The following is a 22,407-nucleotide window of genomic DNA, read 5'->3' as shown; positions in this document are numbered from 1 at the left end:
CAACCAGAGTGCTATGAAAGGACATTGACAAGCTGGAATCCTTGTAGAAGAGGGCTTCGAGGATGATGGAAGACTTGGAAAGCATACCTTATTCAGATGGGTTGAAGGAACTGGGGGTATTTGGTCTGATGAAAAGAAGGCTGGGGGCAGGGAACACAATAGCTGTCTTCAAGTGTTTAAAGGGCTGTCAAATGGCAGCTAGGTGGCACATTGGATAGCTGTACCTGAAATCTGGAAGACTCATCTCCCTGAGTTCAAACCTGGCCTCAGACACTTACTAGCTGCGTGACTCTGGGCAAGTCACTTAACTTTGTTTGCCTCAGTTCCTCAAAATGAACTGGAGAAGGAAATGGCAAAACACTCCATTATCTCTGTCATGAAAACCCCAAACGGGGTCACAAAGAGTTGGACACAACTGAACAAGTGGGAGAGTAAGGATTAGGCTTGTTCTACGGTTAAGGGCAGAAATAACACTGGATAGAAGTTCCAGGGAGGCAATCTTAGGCTTGATGGAAGAAAACTTCCTATCAGAGCATTCCAGAAACTGAAACAAACTGGTTTGAGTAGTAAGTTCCCCTTGCTGGACTCCTCAAAGCTGAGGTAGGATGAGCACTCTGTCAGTGATGCTGTAGAGGAAATGATCATTCAGGGCACAAGCTAGACCAGACAGCCTCTGAAGTCATTCTGATGATGGCCTATCTTCTTGTTGGACCCATACTTTTTCTGGTGCATGCCAGAATTTGTAACTTAACGGATCATCCCAAGCCCTTGAAAATTCCTGCAAATGAATGCTCATTACTGATTGAAGAAACCCATTCTACTCTGATTATTAGGGAATTTTCCCTTACATTATATATATATATTTTTTGCTTTTGGGGGGAGGGCAGTTGGGGTTAAGTGACTTGCCCAAGGTCACACAGCTAATTTTTGTGGGTAGGTGTGTGTTGTGTCTGAGACCAGATTTGAACTCGGGTCCTCCTGACTCCAGGGCCGGTGCTGTATTTACTGCACCACCTACATGCCCCAATTTTTCCTTACGTTGAGGGAATCTACCTCTGATAGACATCAGTTGTTCCTAATGAAGCAAAAAAAATTTAACCCATCTGCTCCAAGAGAGTTCATCAAAGGCCCTGAGTCATCAAGAAAAGTTTCAATTGTGTTCAGCATTCTGTTGGGTAAAACACAGAAGAGCATAACCCAGCTGAAGAATAAATCTTATTTCAAATGATTAGGTTTTTTTTTTAAGTACTGGCACTTAAGGGGGGGTGAAGTTTGCTTTTTCATTTCTGTGGATTCACTCTTTCTCCGAAGACTAGAGAGAGACAGGAGACCATTTTTCAGCTCCCACCTGGACACTCCCTCTTGCCACAGGAGCAGTCGAATCACACACTGAACATTATCATGAGGTTAATAATGCCTGTATTCTTCTACTTCACCAGGTTGTAAGAAAGAGTGTTCTGCAAACCGTCATAAGCTCTATAAATGCGACTCCTTGGTTACTTGATTTCACTAATTGGGGAAAGTCACATTCTTATTGGAACTGTTTTTCCTATGAAAATTGAAGTTGGTTTTTCATCCCAAATCAGAGAACACATCCCTAAGTCTATCCATCTGGTGTCCACAAAAATATCCTTTACCCCACCACCACGCAATTGATTTGTCAAAGTCCCATCTCTAAGACTCTGTTGCTTTGAATAAATGAGTTCCAGGAAGTTGTATTCAAATATTCTATTTAATCAAGTTCATAATTTAGTGTTTATAGGTATCATGTAGTGACACACCAATGCTTCTTTGTCCATTTTATATACAAGTACATAAGAGACTAGCCGAACCCAGTTCCGAAGAAGATCCCATCAGCCAAGGAAGCCCTTCCCTCAAGCCCTAGACCTGCTCCCACGCCAATGAAATGACCAGCATCTCTCTACTCAAACTATACCTTAAGTTAAATAACCTGTACATTAATAGCTACTTAGAGCAAGTTTTAAAATCATGTATACAAAAAGCACAAATTTAGCATTCCAAGGTAGGTGGGGAGCCTCCACAAAGTTACATCCAGCCATGTTCTCTGGGATCAGGAAAGCTCTTATGACCCTGGTCCCGAAACCAAAGTGTCAGGGTGCAAGGAAAGGGCTACCACACATCCTAGTCTGCCTATGCTGAGAGGACAACTCTCCTCATTCTTGAACTAACTCCACCTCCCCATTGCGGCCTGCCTCCCCAAGCAAAAGGCCATGAGAATCAGGCAGTTTCTGCTTGGAATCTGGGAGACAGAAGGGGCAAGGGAAGGGATTATAGGAGGGGAGGAGCATGAGACAGAACCAATGGGGCCGAGGCCAAGCCTGGTTTTATTTCATGCGAGGTTTTCGACAGTTGCAAGAAGTTCAGGTTTCAGAATTCCAGGGGTCTGCTCAGCCCCTGATGCCTTGATGTCTTCCAAGACGCCTGTGTCCCAAGTGAAAGTCAGAAGAGCCGAAGGCACCTGAAATCAAACCCATTCATTCACTCAGTGGCCCCCAGTGAAGGCAGGGGGCTTGTTGGGAAGTCTTTGTTCTGCTCTCTTTCTCCCTCCTCCCCCAGTTCACTAGGACTTGATGCCGATATCATTACAGGCCTCTGTAGCACTTAAAGAGTTATCCAACACTTTTCTGCCTACATTTTTAGTGCCATTTTGCTGAGATTCACACTCAGGTCTTCACATGTCAAACCCAGTGCTTTTTACAATGCATCCTTATAAACAATTCAGAAACTGGACAGTTAGACAATCAGGTGCTTTTAGGCAGCTGGGAATGACTGTCAGTATTCTAGGAACCCTCCCAAGTCCTACCCCCTCACAGTCTCCAGGCTACCTAGAGAGTCTTGGTTATTGGCCTCAAGACACAAGAATCTCCTCCATTTGACTGGAATGGTTTAGGGCAGGCCTGGGCTCAGACAGGAAGATGGACATTAAAGGCAGCAGCATGGTGTCACGGGAGAGTGCCCTGGTCACGGTTCTAGTCTTAGCTTCACAACTGAATGTTTATGTGACCATGGACAAGTCACAACTTCTGAACTTCAGTTTCCTAATCCATAAAATGGAAGTGACAATGCTTCCCATGATCTCCCTCAGAGACTTGTTGAGAGGGAAGCACTGGAGGATTCCACTGCATGTCAGCCAGGAGTGGGGAGGTGGAAAGCTGGACCTCGGGCTATATAGAAGCCTGGGCCCCGAAAATATGTACTTAAATGGTTTTATTAATTTGAAAAAATTAATATTTGGAATAGCTTAAGGGCTGGCTAGTTAAAAGGATAGCCTTTTCTATATATCCTATAGCATATGAAGAATGGTAGAAGGGACTTTTCTAACATGGCCTAGAGCAGGCAGGCAACATGTCCAAGGTCACCCCATGAGCTGTCACTAGGCCAGGTCTTCAGACTCTATATATGCCCAGGGCTCTTTCTAAATACCATTTTTTCTTAGAAGAAGAACCCTCCCTTCTCCCAGAATTATGAAGTCTGATTTATGGCTTCTGAATCAGAGCCAACTTATACTTGGTCTTAGCTGAAGGGTTCCCCATCTAGGAATGAGGCTAGGGTTCCCTCAACACTTACCAGCCCACATTCGTTGAAGGCTAGGTTTTCATCCAACACTTTATGCCCGCCTGCGGGAAGCAGATCAAAGGGCAGCCAGTCATTGAGCAGGGCCTCCCTCACAAAGCTGTAGAGTGCAGACAGCCGCTCCCGAGCATAGAAGGTACCTGGGAAGGGTGGGGGATGAGGCAACAAAGCACAAATGGTACATTCTGCTTCACCATAGCAACATGAATGGCCTGGTTGCCCTCTGCTCACCTCCTAAAGCCCTGCCCTGTTCCACTCCTAGGCTTGGTGTCTCTCCCCTGGTCAGATCTGCTAGGACCAGCTCAGCCCTCCCCCACCACTGGTCCCAGCAATGTTGGGGACAATGGGGCTAGTTTACCCTGGAGGATGTGCCCATCTGGAAAGCGAACCCGTAAGAGGGTATAGGTGTATTTTCGCATTTCCCGCTGCTCCTCCTTCTCCCTCATGGCTTTGGTCCGAAGCACACTCAGTCGTTCCACAGTGTCGGTCCTGAAGAACACAGAAAGCTCAGCCTGACCGGAGTTCGACCTCACCTGACAGGGTCTTGCCCTGCACCCTCCACCCAAACAACTCTGCCCAACCTTAGCTTCTGCTCTCGTTTGAGCTCCTCTGCTGTGAGGTTGAAGAAGTCCCCAGGTAGGTCAAACTGGGCAGCCAGTGGGGAGGGCTTGAAGACCCGTTGCTGCCGGGCCAGCTGAGCCCGCACTGGCTCCGAGCTCTGCAAGCTGACTTTGTGCTGTTCCAGCTTCTCTACCTGGGCCAGGGCATCCTCACTCAGCACATAGTACTCCTCAGAGGTCTCTGCAGAGGAACATCTGGTCCTTAGGTGGCCTCCTGAGCCTCTGCCCCCAAAGGGACCAGGGCCTAGGCTGTTAGGATTATCCTCTGGATAAGATTGTGTTCTCCCTCTGCCCACACTGGGAATAGCTGATGCCCATGACCCAGCCCAGCCCCTTGCCTTGTTCTGGAACAGGGAGGGTCTTCTTCTCAAACCCAATGGCCTCGAAAAACTCATTAGCCCCTTCCAGGCAGTTGATCCGCTCCTAAAAGAGAAGTGGGATTATGGTTGCAATGATTTAGCCCCCTCCAAAAGAATTAAATTCATGCATATATTAAGAGTCTTATTTGCATAGACACTCTCCTGGGCTCAACACAAAGCTTAGATAAGACACGGTCCCCTCCATCTTGGAACTAACTTACAGGCTGGTAGGGAGTTATGACTCCTATAGAGAACACTAGAATACACAATATAACAAACTGCTATGTAAGACCTGAGAGGGAAGGTCAGGGATGGGGAACCTGCAGGCTCAAAGCCACATGTGACCCTCTAGGTCCTCAAGTGTGGCCCTTTGAGTCTAATTTTATAGAACAAATCCTTTTATTAAGGGGATCTATTCTGTGAAGTTTGAGCTAATTTGCTTTTATTTATTTTTGGAGGGGGGAGGGCAGGGCAACTGGGGTTAAGTGATTTGCCCAAAGTCACACAGCTAGTATGTGTTAAGTGTCTGATGCTGGAGTTGAACTGAGGTCCTCCCGACTCTAGGACTGGTGCTCTGTTCACTGCGCCACGTAGCTGCCCCAGTTCTGTGAAGTTTGGATTGAGTCAAAAGGTCACACTAGACCTGGGGAGCCACATGTGGCCTTGAGGCTGCACATTCCCTGCCTCTGGGGAAAGTGGCTCTAAGGGCAGAGGAAGAAGAGCCCTTGTAGTGTTTTACAGAACAGGCAGGAGCACAGAAGAGAAAAGGGAATGGAGGAGTCAGTTTGGCACACAGTGGGGAGTCTGAGGAGATCAAACTAAAAGATAAGGTGCTCTAGACTGGTGGCCTTCTGGTGCCTGAAGTTTACATGATGGGCAGAAGGGAATCAATGGAAGGCTGTAAGCAGAAGACTCCTACGACAAGGTCCATGCCCAAGTAAGATTACTCTGTAGCATGGAAACAGCGTGTTGGAGGAGGCAGGGAAGAAAGGCCGTAAGACCCGCCAGGAGGCTCCTGCGAGGGTCTAAGCAGTTGGCAGTGAGAGTCTACACTGGGGTAATGACAGTGTGAAGTGAGAAGAGATACCGTACAGCTGAAATGCTAGAGAGGGGATGAAATGAAATTACCTGAAACACTTTGTTCTGCAATTTGATTTTCCTGTATTTTTCCTCTTCTGGGTGAAGATGGATGTTGTCCAGGTACCTGTGCAGAGGGATAAGAAGACAAAGTTTCTCAGTTTGCCAGATAAATGACAACTATTGTGCTTTTGCTTCCCCGGGGATTTGTGGGCTGAACCTGGGGAGAGAGACGATGGAGCAGCCCCTAATCTTGAAGCCACCTGTAGGAGGCCTCTGCTGTGGAGGGGTCCAGGTCAGAGGGCAAAGAAACAACCCACAGTGCCAAGCTCTGAGTATCTACACCCAGGTAGGAAAGGGCACTGACTCAACATGGAAGTAAAGATGGAACATGTGCTCTGAGGCTTTAACCACCCCAAGAGTGATCCTAGGTACAGAGAATTCTGGTCCCCTGGTGGGACCCCCATCTATCCTTTCTCCTGCTCCTGGGCAGGACTGAGGCCAAGAGATAGTTGCCTCCCCTACTCACCACAACCATTTGCAAACTGAAGCCTCTGCCTTTCTTAGGCCATGGGGCCTCTTTCTGCTGACAAAACCCAGAGAGCCCTGATTCCCTGGGGCTGCAGGTAACAACAAATGGCACAGGGGAAAGAGCCCTAGGCATAAAGTCCCAAAAGCTGAATTCTAGTTTTGACTCTGGGTGACTTTCAGCAAATCACTTTTTCTCTCTTGTCCTCAGTGTTCTGCTGTCTACCTTACGGTACAATGGACACAAGGCTGGGCCTGGAAAGGAAGTCAGGAAAATTTGCGCTCAATTGTGGCCTCAGACACTTATTAGCTGTGTGCCCTTGGGCAAGTCACTTAATCTAAGTGCTCAGATGAATTGTAAAATGAGTATAACAGAACCTCCTTTCCCAGGGTTGTTGCAAGGATCAATAAGAAAATATTTGTAAATCACTGAACAGTGCCCGGCATGTAGAAGGTGCTTTATAAATGCTATAATATAAATGCTAACAATAGTTGCTGCTACGAGAGAGACTGGATGGGACAGCTCTGAAAATGCCCCACGAAGGAGTCTTACTTGGCAATGGTGTCCACCCCCAACTTCACTTTCTCTCGGTCCCTGTTGAACGTATGGATCTTCATGATGGAAGCAGCCACTGGGTCTTTGTCAGAGTGCTGGAGAAGGAACAACATCAACAACTCATTTCTGTAGCAGGTTCGGATCTGCAATTGCTTTACTCACACCAGCCCTAGGACACAAGGAGCGGGAGTCTGATAGGCCCCCTTTCACAAAGGAAGCTAAGGCTTGATGAGAGGAAGTGGCTTGCCCAGCATGGGAGAGCCTGGGTCCTCCTGGCACTAAGGCCAAACAAATGACAGGTCAGCGGACACAGAGCGCCAGCGTGGCTTATCGAGGAGATCCTGGATCCCATGTTTAGCGCTAGAACCCAACTCCATCCTCATCTTAGAGATGAAGAAGGTGAGGCCCAGGGAGGGGAAGGGCATGCCCAATGTCACACAGGAAAGCCCGAGGTCCCTCGGCCTCCCCATTCAGCCCTCCTTCAGCGTTTCTTTGTGGAAAAGAGAGCAGGAGAGTGCTCTGACCAACAGCATAGGCGTATCTGAGCAGAGCCATTTCATAAAGCCCCCAACACATTCTTGGTCCCAAGACAGAGTGAGGGCTAAATGGGAACACAATCAGTAGGTCTGGAACTGGCCCACTGAGTGTACAAAGGTGGTGGGTATCAGTGGGGAGGAGTCTCCAGTGGAATGCCCCCAGGCCTTGCCCTGGGGCCCCATGTTATTTAACATGTTTACCAAAGCTTGGATACAGGCGCAGATGGCATGTTCATCAAATTTGCAAATGATACAAAGCGAAGAGGAACTAACTCAAATGACAGTCAAGAACTAAAAACGTCTTGACAAGTTAGAACATGGGTCCAAAGCTAACATGATAAAATTTAATAGGTGTAAATGTAAAGTGTTATGCTTAGGTCAAAAAAAATCAACTTAGGACAGAGAATAGCTTCAGAGTTGGAAGGATGCCAGAGATGGTCAGCTCCTCAGAGACCTTCTAGTTCAACCATCTCATTTTACAGAGGCCAGGAGAAGGGAAGGAACACCCAGGGACAAAGCAGGAGTGCCAGGACTTGAATCCAGGTCTGAGGACCCCAAACCTAGGACTCTGTTGACTCCACCACCCTGAACTTCACATCTACAGAATTGAGATCCGATGTCATCATTGTAGACAGGAAAGTTGATTCTTGTCTAGTGGAACAGCGACAGAGGCATTTTCCTCCCAACAACCGTTGGAGGAAGGGCAGGCTGATTGGGCTCCAAGGTGAAGCTGAGCCCAAGCCCCTCCTCACCTTGTTAATGGCCTCTTTGATATGGGCATCCCGCTGGTCTTTTCTCAAGATGGCTCCAGTGAAAGGGCAGGTAAAATAAACCCCACTCACAGACAGGTTTGAAGACCCCTGCTCCTTAGCTTCGGGTACCTGGGGGAGAAATAAGAGTGAGCACATGGGCCATGGGGCTCCTTTCTCTTCTGGTGGGATCAGACTCCTGGGGATTCATTTGGGTCTATTGCCTCACTTCACCTGGAACACTGCCAGGCCCATCCTTCCTCCAGGAGGACTCATTCAGGCATACAGTAAGACCTTTCCTCCCACCTGGCTGGTAAGTGGCTGTGTGGCCCAGGCAAGACACTCAGCTGCTAGTACTCTGCAGTAGCACAATCTACTTACAAAGTTGTGTTTTTGGTTTTTCTTTTTGCTTTTTGGAGGGGGGAAGGCAGGGCAATTGGGGTTAAGTGACTTGCCCAAGGTCACACAGCTAGTAAGTGTTAAGTGTCTGAGGCCACATTTGAACTCAGGTCCTCCTGACTCCAGGGCCGGTGCTCTATTCACTGTGCCACCTAGCCGCCCCTACTTATAAAGCTTTGCAACTTCAGGATAACCACTCACAGTTTTCATGTTGTCTGGGTCCAGAAAGCTCTCCACAAACCAGAACAATGGACTGCTGGACAAAATTTAATAGGGGCAAATGTAAAGTTCTGTATTTAACTTTACAGAGAGAGGACAAGTAAAGGGTGACAAAACAACAGATACTGTGAAAAAGATCTTAATGGTGGTAGGAGACTAGAAGTTCATTTAGACAAGCGGGACATAGCAGCCAAAAAAAAAAGAGCCAACGGGAACCCGAGGAGGTATGAAGGAGCAGTCTAGAGTCTGCCCTGGTAGGTGGAGTGACCCTGGAGTGTTGTGCTCATGTGCAGTGCTGGGCACCCCACTTTGGGAAAGTCAGGAGCATGTGCAAGAAAAAGCAACACATGTAGGGAAACCACATGAGGACCATAGAAAAGCATATCTAGCCTGGTGATCTATGGCTTGGAGAAAAGACTTCAGGTGTGTAAAGGACTACTGTGTGGAAGTGGAAAAAGGCTCATTATTTAGCCCCAAAACACAAAAGAAGGAGCAATGGCTAGAAGGTGTACAGTAAGGCAGGTGTGTGGGACTGGACCAAGAAATACTCAGTCACGATCAGAGCTGTCCTACAGTGGAGCAGGCTGCCTCAGCAAACAGGGTACCCCCCGCTCTCCCCAAGGGGGGATGGGGGATCCTCAGGCAGAAGCTAGATGGGCAGCTGTTGGGAAGGTTGGACAGATAATTTTGGTCCAGGTACAAGTCAGTCTAGACAGCCTGCAGGGCACTTTCCCTTCTTTTTAGATTGTGTGAGTGAAGAGCACTTTAAGGTTTACAAAGTACTTTCCTCACAACAACCCTGTAGAGTAGGGAGTCTAAATATTTTTATCCCCTCCCTTTTAATGAGCCTCTCAGTAGTTAAGTGACTTGCCCAAGGTCACAGAGCTGAGAAGCTCAGAGGTTGATTTGAACCTGGATTTCTCAATGCCAAAGGTCACAGTCTTAAAAAAAAAAAAGTACTGAAATGTAAGCTATTATCGTCATTCTATAAAGCCCTTCTCCTGTGGCTCCTTGTGACATGAAGGGGACCTGACAGGTCCCACAAAGCTGGAAGCACAGGCTTGGGAATGAATCTGTCATTTGAAGAGCAGACTAGATCAGTTTGGAGAAGCTGGTCAGAGGCCTGGGTCCAATCTACGGAGGTATGTGTGGGTGTGGGTGGGGGAAGGTAATCTGACTCAGCAGAAGCACCCAACTTTCCATGCCATACTACGTCTTCTGAAATGTAGGTTCTGTAGATATCAGGAGTGGGAGGGATCTTTGAAATCAATTCATGATAGAGAAATTGAAACCTACACAGGTTACATAACCAAGTTCACAGATAGTACATCTTATCTCTCTAACTATCCTGAAAGCTGAGCATAGAAACCATGTTTTATGATCCATGTATAATCCTTCTTCACAGCGCCTAGGATAGGCTAGACTCTCAGTAAATATCTGGGAATAGACTGAATAATCAAAAGGAAGCCAAGAAGGTGTACTGTGTATGCCAGTAAACATGGCCCTTTTTGGGCATCCAAATTCTCTTCCCCACACTCATCACTCCCTCCTCCAATTTACCACATTGGCTCCAGAAGACTCAGCACTCCCACTAATGGTGGCTTCTGCTTGTAATTCCTTCTTCACTGAAAAACAGAAACCAAAAAAGGGAATGAGAGGTATGACCAAAAACACACCTGCTTCTGGGTGTGTGTCTGTCCTTGTCCTCCTACCTCAGCACAGAACAGGGGTCTCATCTACACCCCCACCATGCTTCCCCAACACCCTGATTGGACAAGTTCCTGGCTGTTTAATGCTAACTTCAATCATACCTGCCTCATGGTGCTGGTTACAGTCCCAACAGGCCAGCAGGGGGCAGTGTGGCAGAGGGACAGTAGGGCTTGAGAGCTGGCTCTACCATGGAGGATTTGCAGAATGTTAAGCAAACATTCACTCACTGCTCTCAGACTCCTTTTCTATAAAAGGTCGATACAGTATGTGCCCAGAACTGAAGGCACCAACCAACAATAATCAAGATCCTCAAGGCATCCCAGCTTCCAAATGTCCTAAACAGAGCCCATGCTTACCCACCCCAATCCCCTACCTCTCTTCAAAATGTCCTCCTTTCCCTCAAGGGTGTTTCAATTCAGGTCCCTGAGGACTGCAACCTGGACTCTGCCCTCTCCTTCACTCTGCACACCTACCCAGCTGCCATTCCTACCCCACCTCTGTGTCATCCCTCCTGTCTGCTCACATAGCTACAACCCCTCTTGGCCAGTCTGCTGCACTCATCTCCTGTCCTATCCATTCACCCTCCAGAAAGCTTCGGTCTGACTCCAGGTCACTCCCCTGCTCTGATGATTCACTAATGCCTTAACATCACCATTAAACTTTCTTGGTTTGGCTCTGAAAGATGTTCACAGTCTGGCCTCACTTTACCTGCTTCTCCAGACACCTCATATCCTGTCTCTGGCTCTGCACACGGGCTGTGCACATGCCTAGAATTCTTTCTACCTATCTCGTTTCCTTCAAAACTCAGCTCCTGGCACCTTCTCTATGAAGCCTTTGCTGGTCCCCACCTCCTATTCTTATTGTCCTCGCCACCACAAACTAACTTAAATTTATTCTGTGTGTGTGTGTGTGTATGTATATGCATGCATGCATAAATGTGTCTATATCTGCATATTTCTATATCTGTGTGTGTGTGGACAAAGGTGCATATGTTGTTTCCCTTGGCAAAATGTAAGCTCCTTGAGGGCAGTGACTGCTTCATTTCTGTCTTTCTATCCTTCAGTGCCTAGCAACATATTACATGCTTTATAAATGTTTGTTGACTAACACTACCACCACCAAGAAGAGATTCTGAGCAGATCATAAACTTGATCATGGTAGGGATCAGAGACCTCTAATACAAAGGCAGAAAAAAACCCCAGTATCCCAGCTCACGGTGAAAATGGCAAAGTTTGTCTTCTAACACCTCAGCCTATCCATTCAGCCCCTTCTTTCTCTTCCTCCACCGGGTCCTTGCTCCTGTACCATAGGCCTACCCCACTTACAGAAACTCCTTACTTCATTTTCTACAAATCCCATGCCAAACCTCTGCTCCTCTCCTCACTTTCCCTGCATCCACAGGCCTCACACACTGACAGCAGGTGACAGCCATTACTGCAGAGTAATGCAGATCTAAAAAAAAGATCTAAGGCTTCTGACGTGGGCTCCCTCCCTCCTGCTAACCTTCTCTTTCCTCCTCTCTGGCCACTGAAAGAGTCTGAGACCTGCCCTTTTAATCCCTACTTCTTTTTCTACTCTAAGACCTCGCTCCAGCAGGCAGTCTTTCTTTTTCATACACCTTTGATCTCCCCTGAACCATCAATTCCTTCCCATGTGCTTGTCTCCCCAGTTCTAAAAAAGCCCATCTAAGGACCATTCCATCTCTCTCTTCCCCTTTACTATTAAACTTGTGGAAAAAAGTTAAAAACCTTGTATGTTGCCACCTCCTCACCTCCCTACTCCCTTCTGCACCCCTTGTAAGATTATCTTTAGCTCCAAGCATTCCACTGAAACTGCTTTTTCAAAGGTCAACAATGACCAATAAATGCCAAACCAATGAGTCTTTTTTCAGTCTTCATCCTCCTTTGCATTTCTCTAATGTCTGATGCCACTGACCACTCCCTCTGATCACCAGGACAATGTGGTGTCCATTCTGGTCCTAACTACGGCCCCTCTCTCTCCTTCACTGGTTGCCTATTCTCTCCCCATTCTCTTATCAGACGGTCTCTACAAGGCTCTGTCCTTAGCTTTCTCTCTATATCCTATCTCTAGGCAATCTAATTCAGGCTTCATCTACCATGCCTTCACAAATGCCTCAAACCTACAGAACCAGTTCCAAGCACCAACCCGGCATAAGAACGTCTCCATCCAGATTTCCCGATGGGGATTTCTAACTTCTTTCTCATCAGCAATCTCACTGCCTTGGTCATCTGTGATTTTTCTCTCAACTGTCTCTGCCTCCCTATCATCTCTTGCTTCTGTCCTCTTATTTGCTCCCACGCTCGGAGCCATGGGCTGATTAACTTCCTGAGAGGTCTTCTGCCTCCCTTTGCCTTCCTCCCTCTAATCTTATACCCATATTGTACTCAAATCAATCTTCCTTCTGCAGAGATCGAGTCACTTCATTCCATTGGTCACTCTATCGCTTGCCAAGTAAATGCAATTCCTGTAACAATACTAGCTACCATTTAAAGAGCACTTTAAGATTTGCAAAGCAATTCACAAACATTAACTCATTTGATTCTCACAACACCACTGGGAAGCGGTGCTGCTAGCATCTCTGTTTTACAAAGGAGGCGATTGAGGCAGGCAGAAGCCGAGTCACCTGCCCCAGGGTCACACAGCTCACATCACAGGCGACATACGAAGTACAGGCCCAGTGCCTGGTGCTCCATGACGCCCCCTGGCTGTCCCCAGCTGCCTTTCTTTTACAATCTAGTGCCTGCCCCATATCTCATCTCGTTCCATCTCCTATTATTCTCTTCCTATACATATCCTGCACTCCAGCCAAACAAGATGGACCTCTCTTTGCCCTAAACGGGGTTTCTGTTACACTGCCTCCTTAGCCTGGAATGCCCTCACTCAGAGGCCTCCTTCAAAGTCTGGCTCCAGCTCTCTCTCCTTGGAAGCTTTCCCTGATCCCTTAGACCCGATGCTGTAATAACAGAGAGGAAGAAAACAGGCCTGCCTGAACCGGCCACGTGCACTCTATGAGCTTCACCCATGCTAAATGAATTGGGCCACACTCCAGGACTGCATATCCTCTTCTCTTTCCCCACAAAGAGCTTCACAAATATTCTCTAAGGACCCTTACAAGATCCCTGTGAAGGAGGGAGGTAGGGCAGGGGATGTCAACCCCACTGTATGTAGGAGGATAGAAGGCCTCCTTGTCCAAAGTCAGCTAACGCGGGCAGTTTTTCTCTGGGGATGAGGCTGTTAGTCTGGTGACATGATACTGTGGAGCAGCACTACTCTGAACCTAACAAGGCAGATTATTCCTGACCTTCATTTTGGGGAGACGACATCATTCAAAGAACCCCATGTCCTCCCCCAGGGAGAGTGGAACTGGGAGCCCGGGGAGCAATGCCCAGTCCTCACCTTGGTTCCGGATAGAATCTTGGGATGTGGGGCCCCGGGACCGTGGTTGCTTCTGCTCCAGCCTGGCCAGCGCCGCCGCTGCTGCCATTTGGGCCTCATTGGTTGGTCCTTGGCGGGATTGCTTAGTTACTTGCTGGCTCTGCCTTTCCCTGGTGACTTTTTCCCTAAAGGAGACACAAGGAAGCAGGTGAGCCTAATGCCAGTACTCCAAGCCCTTTACCTCCTAGACAGGGAGAGCTCTGTCCAGGGGGAAAGTGACTTGACCAAGATCATTCTGGGTAATAAGTAAATAGCAGGGCTGCGACTGGAATGTGAGTCTTTGTATTCTAAACCCAGTGCTCTTCTGACCAGGCTTCTTGTTGTTCAGTCATTTCCGTCATGTCCACTCTTAGTGACTCCATTTGGAATGGTTGCGTTTCCTTCTCCAGCTCATTTTACAGATGAGAAAACTGATGCAAACAGGGTTAAGTGGCTTGCCCAGGGTTACAAAGACAGCTAGGCCTCCATATCTGAATTTAGATTTTCCTGACTCTAAGCCCAGTGCTCTATCCACTGTGGCTGCCCCCTTTGAATATACTGCACTGCCCCTAATGGTCATTCTACTGATCCCAATCAAAGCTGTATTAAGGATTCACACAAAGTGGAAGAAATGAAAGCTGCCAAGGCCTACCTGCTAACCCTCCTTCCCATAAGTGCAATGGCTCAACTCAAAACTAGCTGGGAGGAATTCTGGGACATCATTCTTTTGCTTTCAGCTTATTTTCTTCTACTTTATAGTTACTACAAATCTCTGCTCCAGCAGGGTGGGGACTGTCTGTTTTAGGCTTATTTCCTCCAGTGCCCAACATGTTCAACACACAGTGGAAGCTGAATAGAGGCTGAATAACTATAAAGGAATGGGACATATATAAAGCCACAATGGGACTTTCTCACTGGTGTATACCCACTTTGGTTTCCTGCTCTCCCCCACTCAAATTCTACCTCCTTTGAAGCCTCTGTGGGCTTTCCAAGTGCAGCTGCACCATTCAAGAAAAGCCAAATCAGCAAATTCTCCTAAGCAATGTGGCTGACTTCTCTCCCTCCAGAGTAGCTAGAAGACACCACAGATATATACAAACGCTTTAGGGCTTTTTCTCTACTCCTGACAGGAACCAGATCTCACTTGGACTCCCACATCACTGATCGATAATTGAGTTCCTATTCTACAGTACTCTACGGTCTGGTTTACAAAGTACAACCACCCTGTGAGGAAGCCAGTACATATGTTATCACCCCCCTTTGACAAGAGGAACCAAAGCTCAGGGAGAAGTGACTTGTCCATAGTTACACCAAGTGTCAGAACCAGGACTGAAAACCAGGTCCTTCTGACTCCCAAGTGCAGCCTTCTTTGCATTCCAGGATGCTGTGTCTCCAAACAAGGGTACTCTATACCAAGCATGATGCTGGGTGCTTGGGAAAGACAAAGAAATTAGGATCTCTGTTCTCACAGGGTTTATTAGGAATGTTTCTTTCCAAATTTCCCTCACAAGCCAGCAGCCCTTAAATCTTCTCATAGAACCCAGTTTATCTCAAAGCATGTCTCTCATCATCCCTACAGTCTCCCCATCCTCAAAGACCCCTTCTTACCCCTCACAGACCTCCTTCATTTCCCTCAGGTGTGTTTTCTCCCTACCTGGTCCTGTCTCTGAACAGACCTACCCTGCCAATCCCCTCACAGATCCAACCGGCATTTCCTCAAAGATACCTCTTGTCTCCCTATCTTCTCAAAGACTCATTTTCCTGCCACCAAAAACTACTACTACAACAATTACCACCACCAAACATTTGTTAAGTACCTCTTATATGCAAGGCACTGAACTAGGTATTGGGAACACAAGGACAAAATAAAAACCAGTCCCTGACCTCAAGATCACATTAACGATATCTAAACAGGTAAGTAGATATAATATGAAGGGAGAGAAAACACTATGAAAAATTCTCCATAAAAAAGAGGCACCTGAACAAAATGAGTTAGAGGTGAGGAAGAAATACATTTCCAGGCCTGGGAACAATCACAGGAAAGCATGGAGGCAGGTATGACAAGGTCAAGTTTGGGAAACAGCAAGGAGGCTAGTTTGCTGGGTAGTAGAGTATGTGAAGAGGAACGATGTGAAATGAGTCTGGAAAACTAAGTTGGAACTAAATTGGGGAGGGCCTTAAATGCCAGGCTAAGGAGTTTGTATTTCATTCTAGGTACAATAATAATGGGGCGCTGCTGAAGATTTCTGAGCAGGAGAATTACATGGTACAAACTGTCAGAAGACATTATTTTGACAGCTGTGTGAAAGACTGAGGAGAGACCAATCAGGAGGCTAGTGCTAATGTGAACAGGGAGAAGGGGACAAATCAGAAAAATGTTGTGTGACAACAGAATGGATGTGAGGGGAGCAGGAGAAAAGAAGGAAGAGTCAACTTTGAAACTGCAAACCTGTGTAACTAGAAAGAGGTCACCAAGGTGGTAAAGTAAACACAATGCCAGGCCTGGAGTCAGGAAGACTCACCTTCCTGAGTTCAAATGTGGCCTCAGACACTTACTAGCTGGGTGACCCTGGGCAAGCCACTTAACTTCTGCTTCAGTTTCCTCATCTGTAAAATGATCTGGAGAAGGAAATGGCCAAACACTCCTGTGTCTTTGCCAAGAAGAGTTAAACACAACTGAACAACAACAAATAACTAGAGAGACATGCACGATGTCCCTTAAGAGAAGCAGGGAAGTTGGAAGGTGGGACAAATATAGAGGGAAAGAAAAGGAGTTCCATCTTGGACATGTTGAGTTTGAGATGCCAATGGAACATCCAGATAGAGATATCTAGTGGACAGCTGGTGATTCTGACTAGAGATCAGGAAAGATCCTGGGTTGGATAATACAAATTTAGGAGTCAGAGGCACAAAGATGATAATCAGGCCCTCAGAGGTTTATGAGATTACGGAGAGAGGACAGGGAATAGAGCCCAACACAGAACACTGGAAAATACCCAGGAGGATGGGAGAAAGGAACAAAAAGAAACTGAAGAGAACAAATGTCATGAAAGTAATGGAGAAGAGAATTAAGAGGTGATAAGTAGTAACAAGAGGTAGGAAAAGGATTAAAAAAGAAAAGCTCCTTAAAATTAGCAATTAAATGATCATTCTTAATCTTGGAGAAGGCAGTTTCCATTGAATATTAGTATTAAAAACTAGAATGGAAGAGCTTGAGGGAGGTGAGGAAATACAGGCAATGAAGGAGATAACTTCATTATCTGGAGTCTGGAAGTGAGATTACAAATTAACTATTAAGTCAAAAGTGTTTGTAAGGAATGTTTTTAGGAATGGGAAACCTGGACATTATCTGTAGGCAGAGAAAAAAATGAGAGAGCCATTAGAAAAATGCTGAACGGAGCACGCTCCTGGAGGAGATGGGGTGGGATCAAGGGTACAAGTTGGTCTTGGCAAGAAGGATCATCTTTGGCAGCGATTACAGTAAAGGTGGAGAAGGGGAACCATGTTTTGCAAAGGGTTTTGCAATGTCCACTGAGGACAGGGAACACGGGACACATGGCCTTAGTTTTATCAACAAAGTAGGAGGCGCGGGAAAAGGAAGATCCAGAGAGAAAGGTGGTGGCCTGAGCAGAGATTGGTAGCAGGCCCTTTGGGAAATGTAATGCTGGAATAAACACGGACGGGATGGATAACTGGGCGTGACTTCGTCCAGCAGGGAGCCTCCCACTACTTCACCCCCGGGGGGGGGGGGGTGGGGGGGGGGGGGGGTGCGGTCAGGAAAGGCCTCATTCTCCTACAGAAGGTGGCTCGTAGGGAGATTCTGGATATTAAGACAGAAGTGACAGAGGCGACAAAGAATCCCCGGCCAGGGGGGCGGAGGCTGCTTGTGCGTAGACCCGGAGGCTGGCCAAGTGCCGGGAAAGGCCCGGGGGAGTGTAGAGGGACCCCGGGGGACGAATGATGAGCCGGGAGACGGCGGCTGAGTTCAAGGCCCGACAAGTTCGTGTTTTAGGGAGCCGCTAAGGTTCCGTGAGCTAAGGGGGTGTCATAGTCAGCCCTGCGCTTCAGGAATGATCAAGGCCGCCCCTCCCCTCCCCTGCCCCACCTCCTCCAGGCCCGCTCACCCCGCCGTGTCCGTGAGTTTCTGCCCGGGCCCCGCGCTCTTGAACTTGATGTCCGCCTTGATCTCCTGAAAGAATTTTTTCATGGCGGCCGCGGGGAAGGGGGGGGAGGGGCAGCGGCGGCGGGGGCTGGGACAGGCCCGGGCCGAAGCAGCTCCGGTCAACAACCGGAAGGAAAATATACCACCCAGGAAGTCCCGCCTTCCCTCCCACCAGCCTATCCCTCTCTCTCTCTCCTACCCCACCCGACCACGTGACAATCGGCCGTCCCGGCCTCTCCTTCCCTTTCGCGCCTCTATGGTTGAGGAGGGCTACCCAGGGGAACCGGAAGGCACCTCTCGGCGCTCCCACCTCCTTCATCACGCCCGTCGTGTGTCTCTATGGTGCAGGAGCCGCTCTGGAATCTCTTTCCTCTTCTCGTTGATCTTCCGGTCCTGTTGCCATAGGTGATAGAAGCCAAGGGGCGGGGCGAACGCGCAGGCTTCCTAAACCCGGCGTCTGCGCCCAACGCTTGGGTGGGATAACCGACCACACCCTTCCCTCCCTCTTTTCGGGCCTCTGCTTTTGTCTGACACATCCCTGATACTTAATGTGGCTTATCACATTAAGGCTGGTGACTACTGCTAGACCATGGCTTTAGAAGGGTGTTGGACTGGAATGGGAGTCAGGGAGACCCGAGTTCAAATCCCACTTCAGACTCTTACTAGCTGTGTGATGTAGAGTCATGTAGGCTCTCTGAGTCTCAGTTTCCTCATTTGTAAAATGAAGATAGCAATTGTACCTACCTCACAGGGTTATTGTGAAAAAAAAATAAGTGGTCAAAGGATGTGGACAATTTTCAAAAGAGAAAATGCACATTATTACCAATTATATGCATCATAGTACAATGGAAAGGATGCTGGATTGAGTCAGGGGACCTGGGTTCAAATCCCAGCTCTGTCACTTAACTACCCTGCGCAAATCATCACATGTCTGTGCCTCAGTTTCTTCATCTGTAAAATGGAGAGAATAGTAGCATCTACCTCATAGGATTATTGTGAGGCCCCAATGATATCACATACGGCTTTGCAGACTTTAAAATGCTATATATTCCATTTAAGTTATTTCATATATATTTTATAATACGTAATGTATTTACATATATATTATACATGTCTATAAAATTATCATTACAATGAGGTACTTGGACTAGACGACCTCAGAGTTACCTTCCAGTTCTAAATCTATGAACCTATGTGAAAAAACAAAAAGGTTGTGTCACTAATAGTAAAAAAAAATTGAGGTAAAGCATCTTGGATTTAAATATTCATACCCATCGAATTAGCAAAAATGATTATCTGGTTTAGGGATAGATTTGTAATTTCACTATTGTGGGGAACCCAGAGCGGAAACTTCCTCTACTGATTCAGATCAGCAACTTCTCTAAACCCAAAGTCTTAGAAAATTGCTGGGAGCGCTGAGGGTTTAAGTGACTTGCCTATGCGTGAGAGGCAGCATTTGAACCCTGATTACTGAAATTTCAGACTTCAAGACTGGCTGTCTACCTATAACTTCAAGCTTCCTCACAGGAAAGAAAGATTGATCATAAAAGATAGAGATTGTCAGTGTTAAACGGACTGTGGGAAGACAGACACCCTAATGATGTTGGCACTATGAACTGGCCCAGTCGTTCTGGAAAAAAAATTGAAATTATTCAAGAAAAGTTCATTCACTAAATATTTATTAAGAGCCTACTGTGTGCCGGGCATAGTGCTAAATTCTGGGGATACAAAAACAGGCAAAAGATAGTCCTTGCCCGGAAGAAGCTTACTATCTAATAAGGTAGATAGTGTAAACAAACAAACAAACAAACAAACAAATAAATAAATAAATATATATATATATATATATATATATATATATATATATACATACACAAAGCTATATACAGGATAAACAGGCAATAATTAACAGAGGGACGGCACTAGAATTAAGAGGAGTTGGGGAAAATTTTCTGTAGAAGGCGGGATTTTAATTGGGATTTAAAGGAAGCCAGGGAGGTTAGTAGTTGGAGTGGAGGAGGGAGAGTGTTCCAGGCATGGGAGAGAGTTAAGAGAAAATGCCCAGAGCAGAGAGATGGATTCGCTTGCTTGTGGAACAGCCAGGAAGCCAGTGTTACTGGTTGGAAGAGTATGCGTCAGGTAGTAACATGTAAGAAGACTGAAAAGGTAGGCAGGGGTTAGGTCATGAAGAACTTTGAATATCAAACACAGCATTCTGTATTTGCTCCTGGGGACAATAGGAAGCTATTGGAGTTTGTTGAGTAGAGGGGATGACATACTCAAATCACTTTAGTGGCTTAACCTCTGACTCAAAGGTCATACTTTTGCTCATATGCCCCCAAAGAAATGTCCCAAATATACCAAAATATTCATAGCAGCACTTTTTTTCATGGTAGCAAAAAATAGGAAATAAAGCAGACATTTATTAATTGGGGAAGTCAGGTGCTTAGTGGACAGAGATAATAGCATATCTCTTGGATCATTTAATAGAACTTGGAGTCAGGAAGACCTGAATTCAAATATTGTCTTAGACATTTACTAGCTGTGTGACCCTGAGCCAAGTCACTTAATTGCTTTAAGTTTCAGTTTCCACACCTTTAAAAGAGGGACAATAATAGCTCCTACCTCACAGAGTTGTTGTAAGGACCAAATGAGATAAGACATGTTATGTGCTTTATAAATGCTTACTCTATTTGGGAAATGGCTGAACAAATTGTGGCTTATGAATGAAATGGAAAACTATTACATCATAAAAAATAACAACTATGAAGAAATCAGAGAAACTTGGGAAGACTTGTATAAACTGATGTTGAGTGAATTAAGAAGCACCAGTAGAATAGTAGACTACAATATTTCAAATTAAAATAACATTAAAAGGAAACCAAACAATGATAAGTCTGAGAGTCCTAGAGAAGAGACTGAAATCTCTCAGTGAAGAGGGAGGGGAGAATGGGAGTCGAATGTTGCATAAACTAAGATCTTATCAGTTGGTTTTTGCTTATTGAATTTCTTTTGTTGCAAAGGACTGTTCAATAGGAGAGGGCTATTGAACTGAGAATACTAGAAAACTAAAAAATGACTGTGGAGGAAATGAAAGATAACAATGAAAGGGAGACATACCATAGAAATGAAGGTAAAAGGTCCTGATTTTCTTTTTTTTTATTTTTTTTTTACCATTTTTCAAAAATTCATTTCACTAATTTTTAGTTTTCAACCACAAGAAAGAAAAAATGAAAAACAAACAAAAATAGAGAATAGTATGCTTTGATTTGCATTCAGACTCCATAGTTCTTTCTCTGGATGTGGAGAGCATTTTCCATCATGAGTCTTTTGGAGTTGTCTTAGATCATTGCATTGCTAAGAAGGATATTGAAATAACTGTAAATGTATAGATTTCTGTAACTGTTGATAGGTTCCTGTGTATCCTTTGTGTCTTGCATATTCTATAGAGTGAAATAAAGGCTCTGCTACCCCATATGCAATTTTTACCATGAGTAGTTTGTATGGGAGCTAAGGACCCTTTTACCTGCATTAAAAAAAACCCTAGACATGTGATATATTTAAGCTCTATTTGGAGAATTTCCTGGGGATAAACTCTACTTTTACTCTAGGGGCAGTTAGGTGGTTCAGTGAATAGAATTCTGGGTCTGGAGTTAGGAAGATACAAATTCAAATCTCTCCTTAGACCTTGGGCAAGTAACTTAACTCCTATTTGCTTCAGTTCTTCATCTTTTAACTGGAGACAAAAATAGAAAACCACTCCAATATCTTTGCCAAGAAAACTCCATGGACAACGAGTCCATGGGGTCATGAAAAGTTGGACATGACTAAAGTGACCCAATAGCAACAACAAACTCTAGGTGGGGGGGTCATAACAAGCCAGTGAAAGAAAACAGAAAATAGACCTTTTTTGGGTCAGTGCCTAGGATCAGATATATTATAAAGACATAGGTCATACCAAGAAGAGATCATACCAGACTAACCTGATTTCTTCTTTAATGAATGACTAGAATGGGAAATTTTTGAGGATTAGTAGACTCAATCCAATCCAAATTTATTAAGTCTACTATGGTAAGTGCTAGGAAAGCACAGATTTTAAAAATAGATAACATTTATATAGCACTATATGTCAGTCACTGCCCTAAGTCCTTTACAATGGTCTCTTTTGGTCTTCACATCAACCTTGGGAGTTAGGTGTTATTATTATCCCCATTTTATAGATGAGGAAGCTGAGGCAAACAGAGAGGTTTTTGTTTTTTTTTTTAGTGACTTGCCCAGGGTCATATAGCTAGTAAGTTTCTGAGGTCAAATTTGAACTCGGGTCTTCCTGACTCCTGGTCCAGCACCCTATTTTCCCACCTACTCACCAAAACAGTGTCTCTCATCAAGAACCTTGTATTCTGCAAGAGGAGTAAACAAACACATATTCAGCTAAATAATTTCACGGTGATTTCAAGAGGGAG

At 45.9% G+C, this 22,407-nt stretch overlaps 1 protein-coding gene across 1 annotated transcript; it reads right to left on the bottom strand.

The window, feature by feature from the left end:
• Positions 1–1,713: 1,713 nt before the first annotated feature.
• On the bottom strand, positions 1,714–18,100 carry UBXN6 (UBX domain protein 6). Its single transcript, XM_069086796.1, has 11 exons — positions 17,907–18,100; positions 13,765–13,928; positions 10,198–10,262; positions 8,023–8,151; positions 6,732–6,829; positions 5,702–5,777; positions 4,553–4,637; positions 4,176–4,395; positions 3,953–4,083; positions 3,589–3,734; positions 1,714–2,479 (listed from the first exon to the last, which is right to left on the bottom strand). Exons 1-11 carry the CDS (start codon positions 17,987–17,989, stop codon positions 2,351–2,353), a joined length of 1,326 nt encoding a protein of 441 aa, XP_068942897.1. The 5' UTR covers positions 17,990–18,100; the 3' UTR covers positions 1,714–2,350.
• Between the last annotated feature and the right edge of the window lie 4,307 nt (positions 18,101–22,407).

This window comes from Petaurus breviceps, unplaced genomic scaffold (assembly GCF_028583685.1).
Source record: "Petaurus breviceps papuanus isolate PSGF00001 unplaced genomic scaffold, PetGlider_PUasm1.0 180, whole genome shotgun sequence".
Taxonomy (NCBI): domain Eukaryota; kingdom Metazoa; phylum Chordata; class Mammalia; order Diprotodontia; family Petauridae; genus Petaurus; species Petaurus breviceps.
The sequence above is the reverse complement of the archived record's forward strand: the minus strand, read 5'-3'. Positions and strand labels throughout refer to the sequence as shown.

Bases quoted from the DNA above. Each gene is read 5' to 3' on its own strand.
- UBXN6 (XM_069086796.1), bottom strand. From the start codon at position 17,989: ATGAAAAAATTCTTTCAGGAGATCAAGGCGGACATCAAGTTCAAGAGC. The intron at 10,263-13,764 runs GTGAGGACTGGG...TCTGTTTTTCAG, and splicing joins AGATTCTATCCGGAACCAAG to TGAAGAAGGAATTACAAGCA. The intron at 4,084-4,175 runs GTTGGGCAGAGT...TGTGTTCTTCAG, and splicing joins AAACGAGAGCAGAAGCTAAG to GACCGACACTGTGGAACGAC.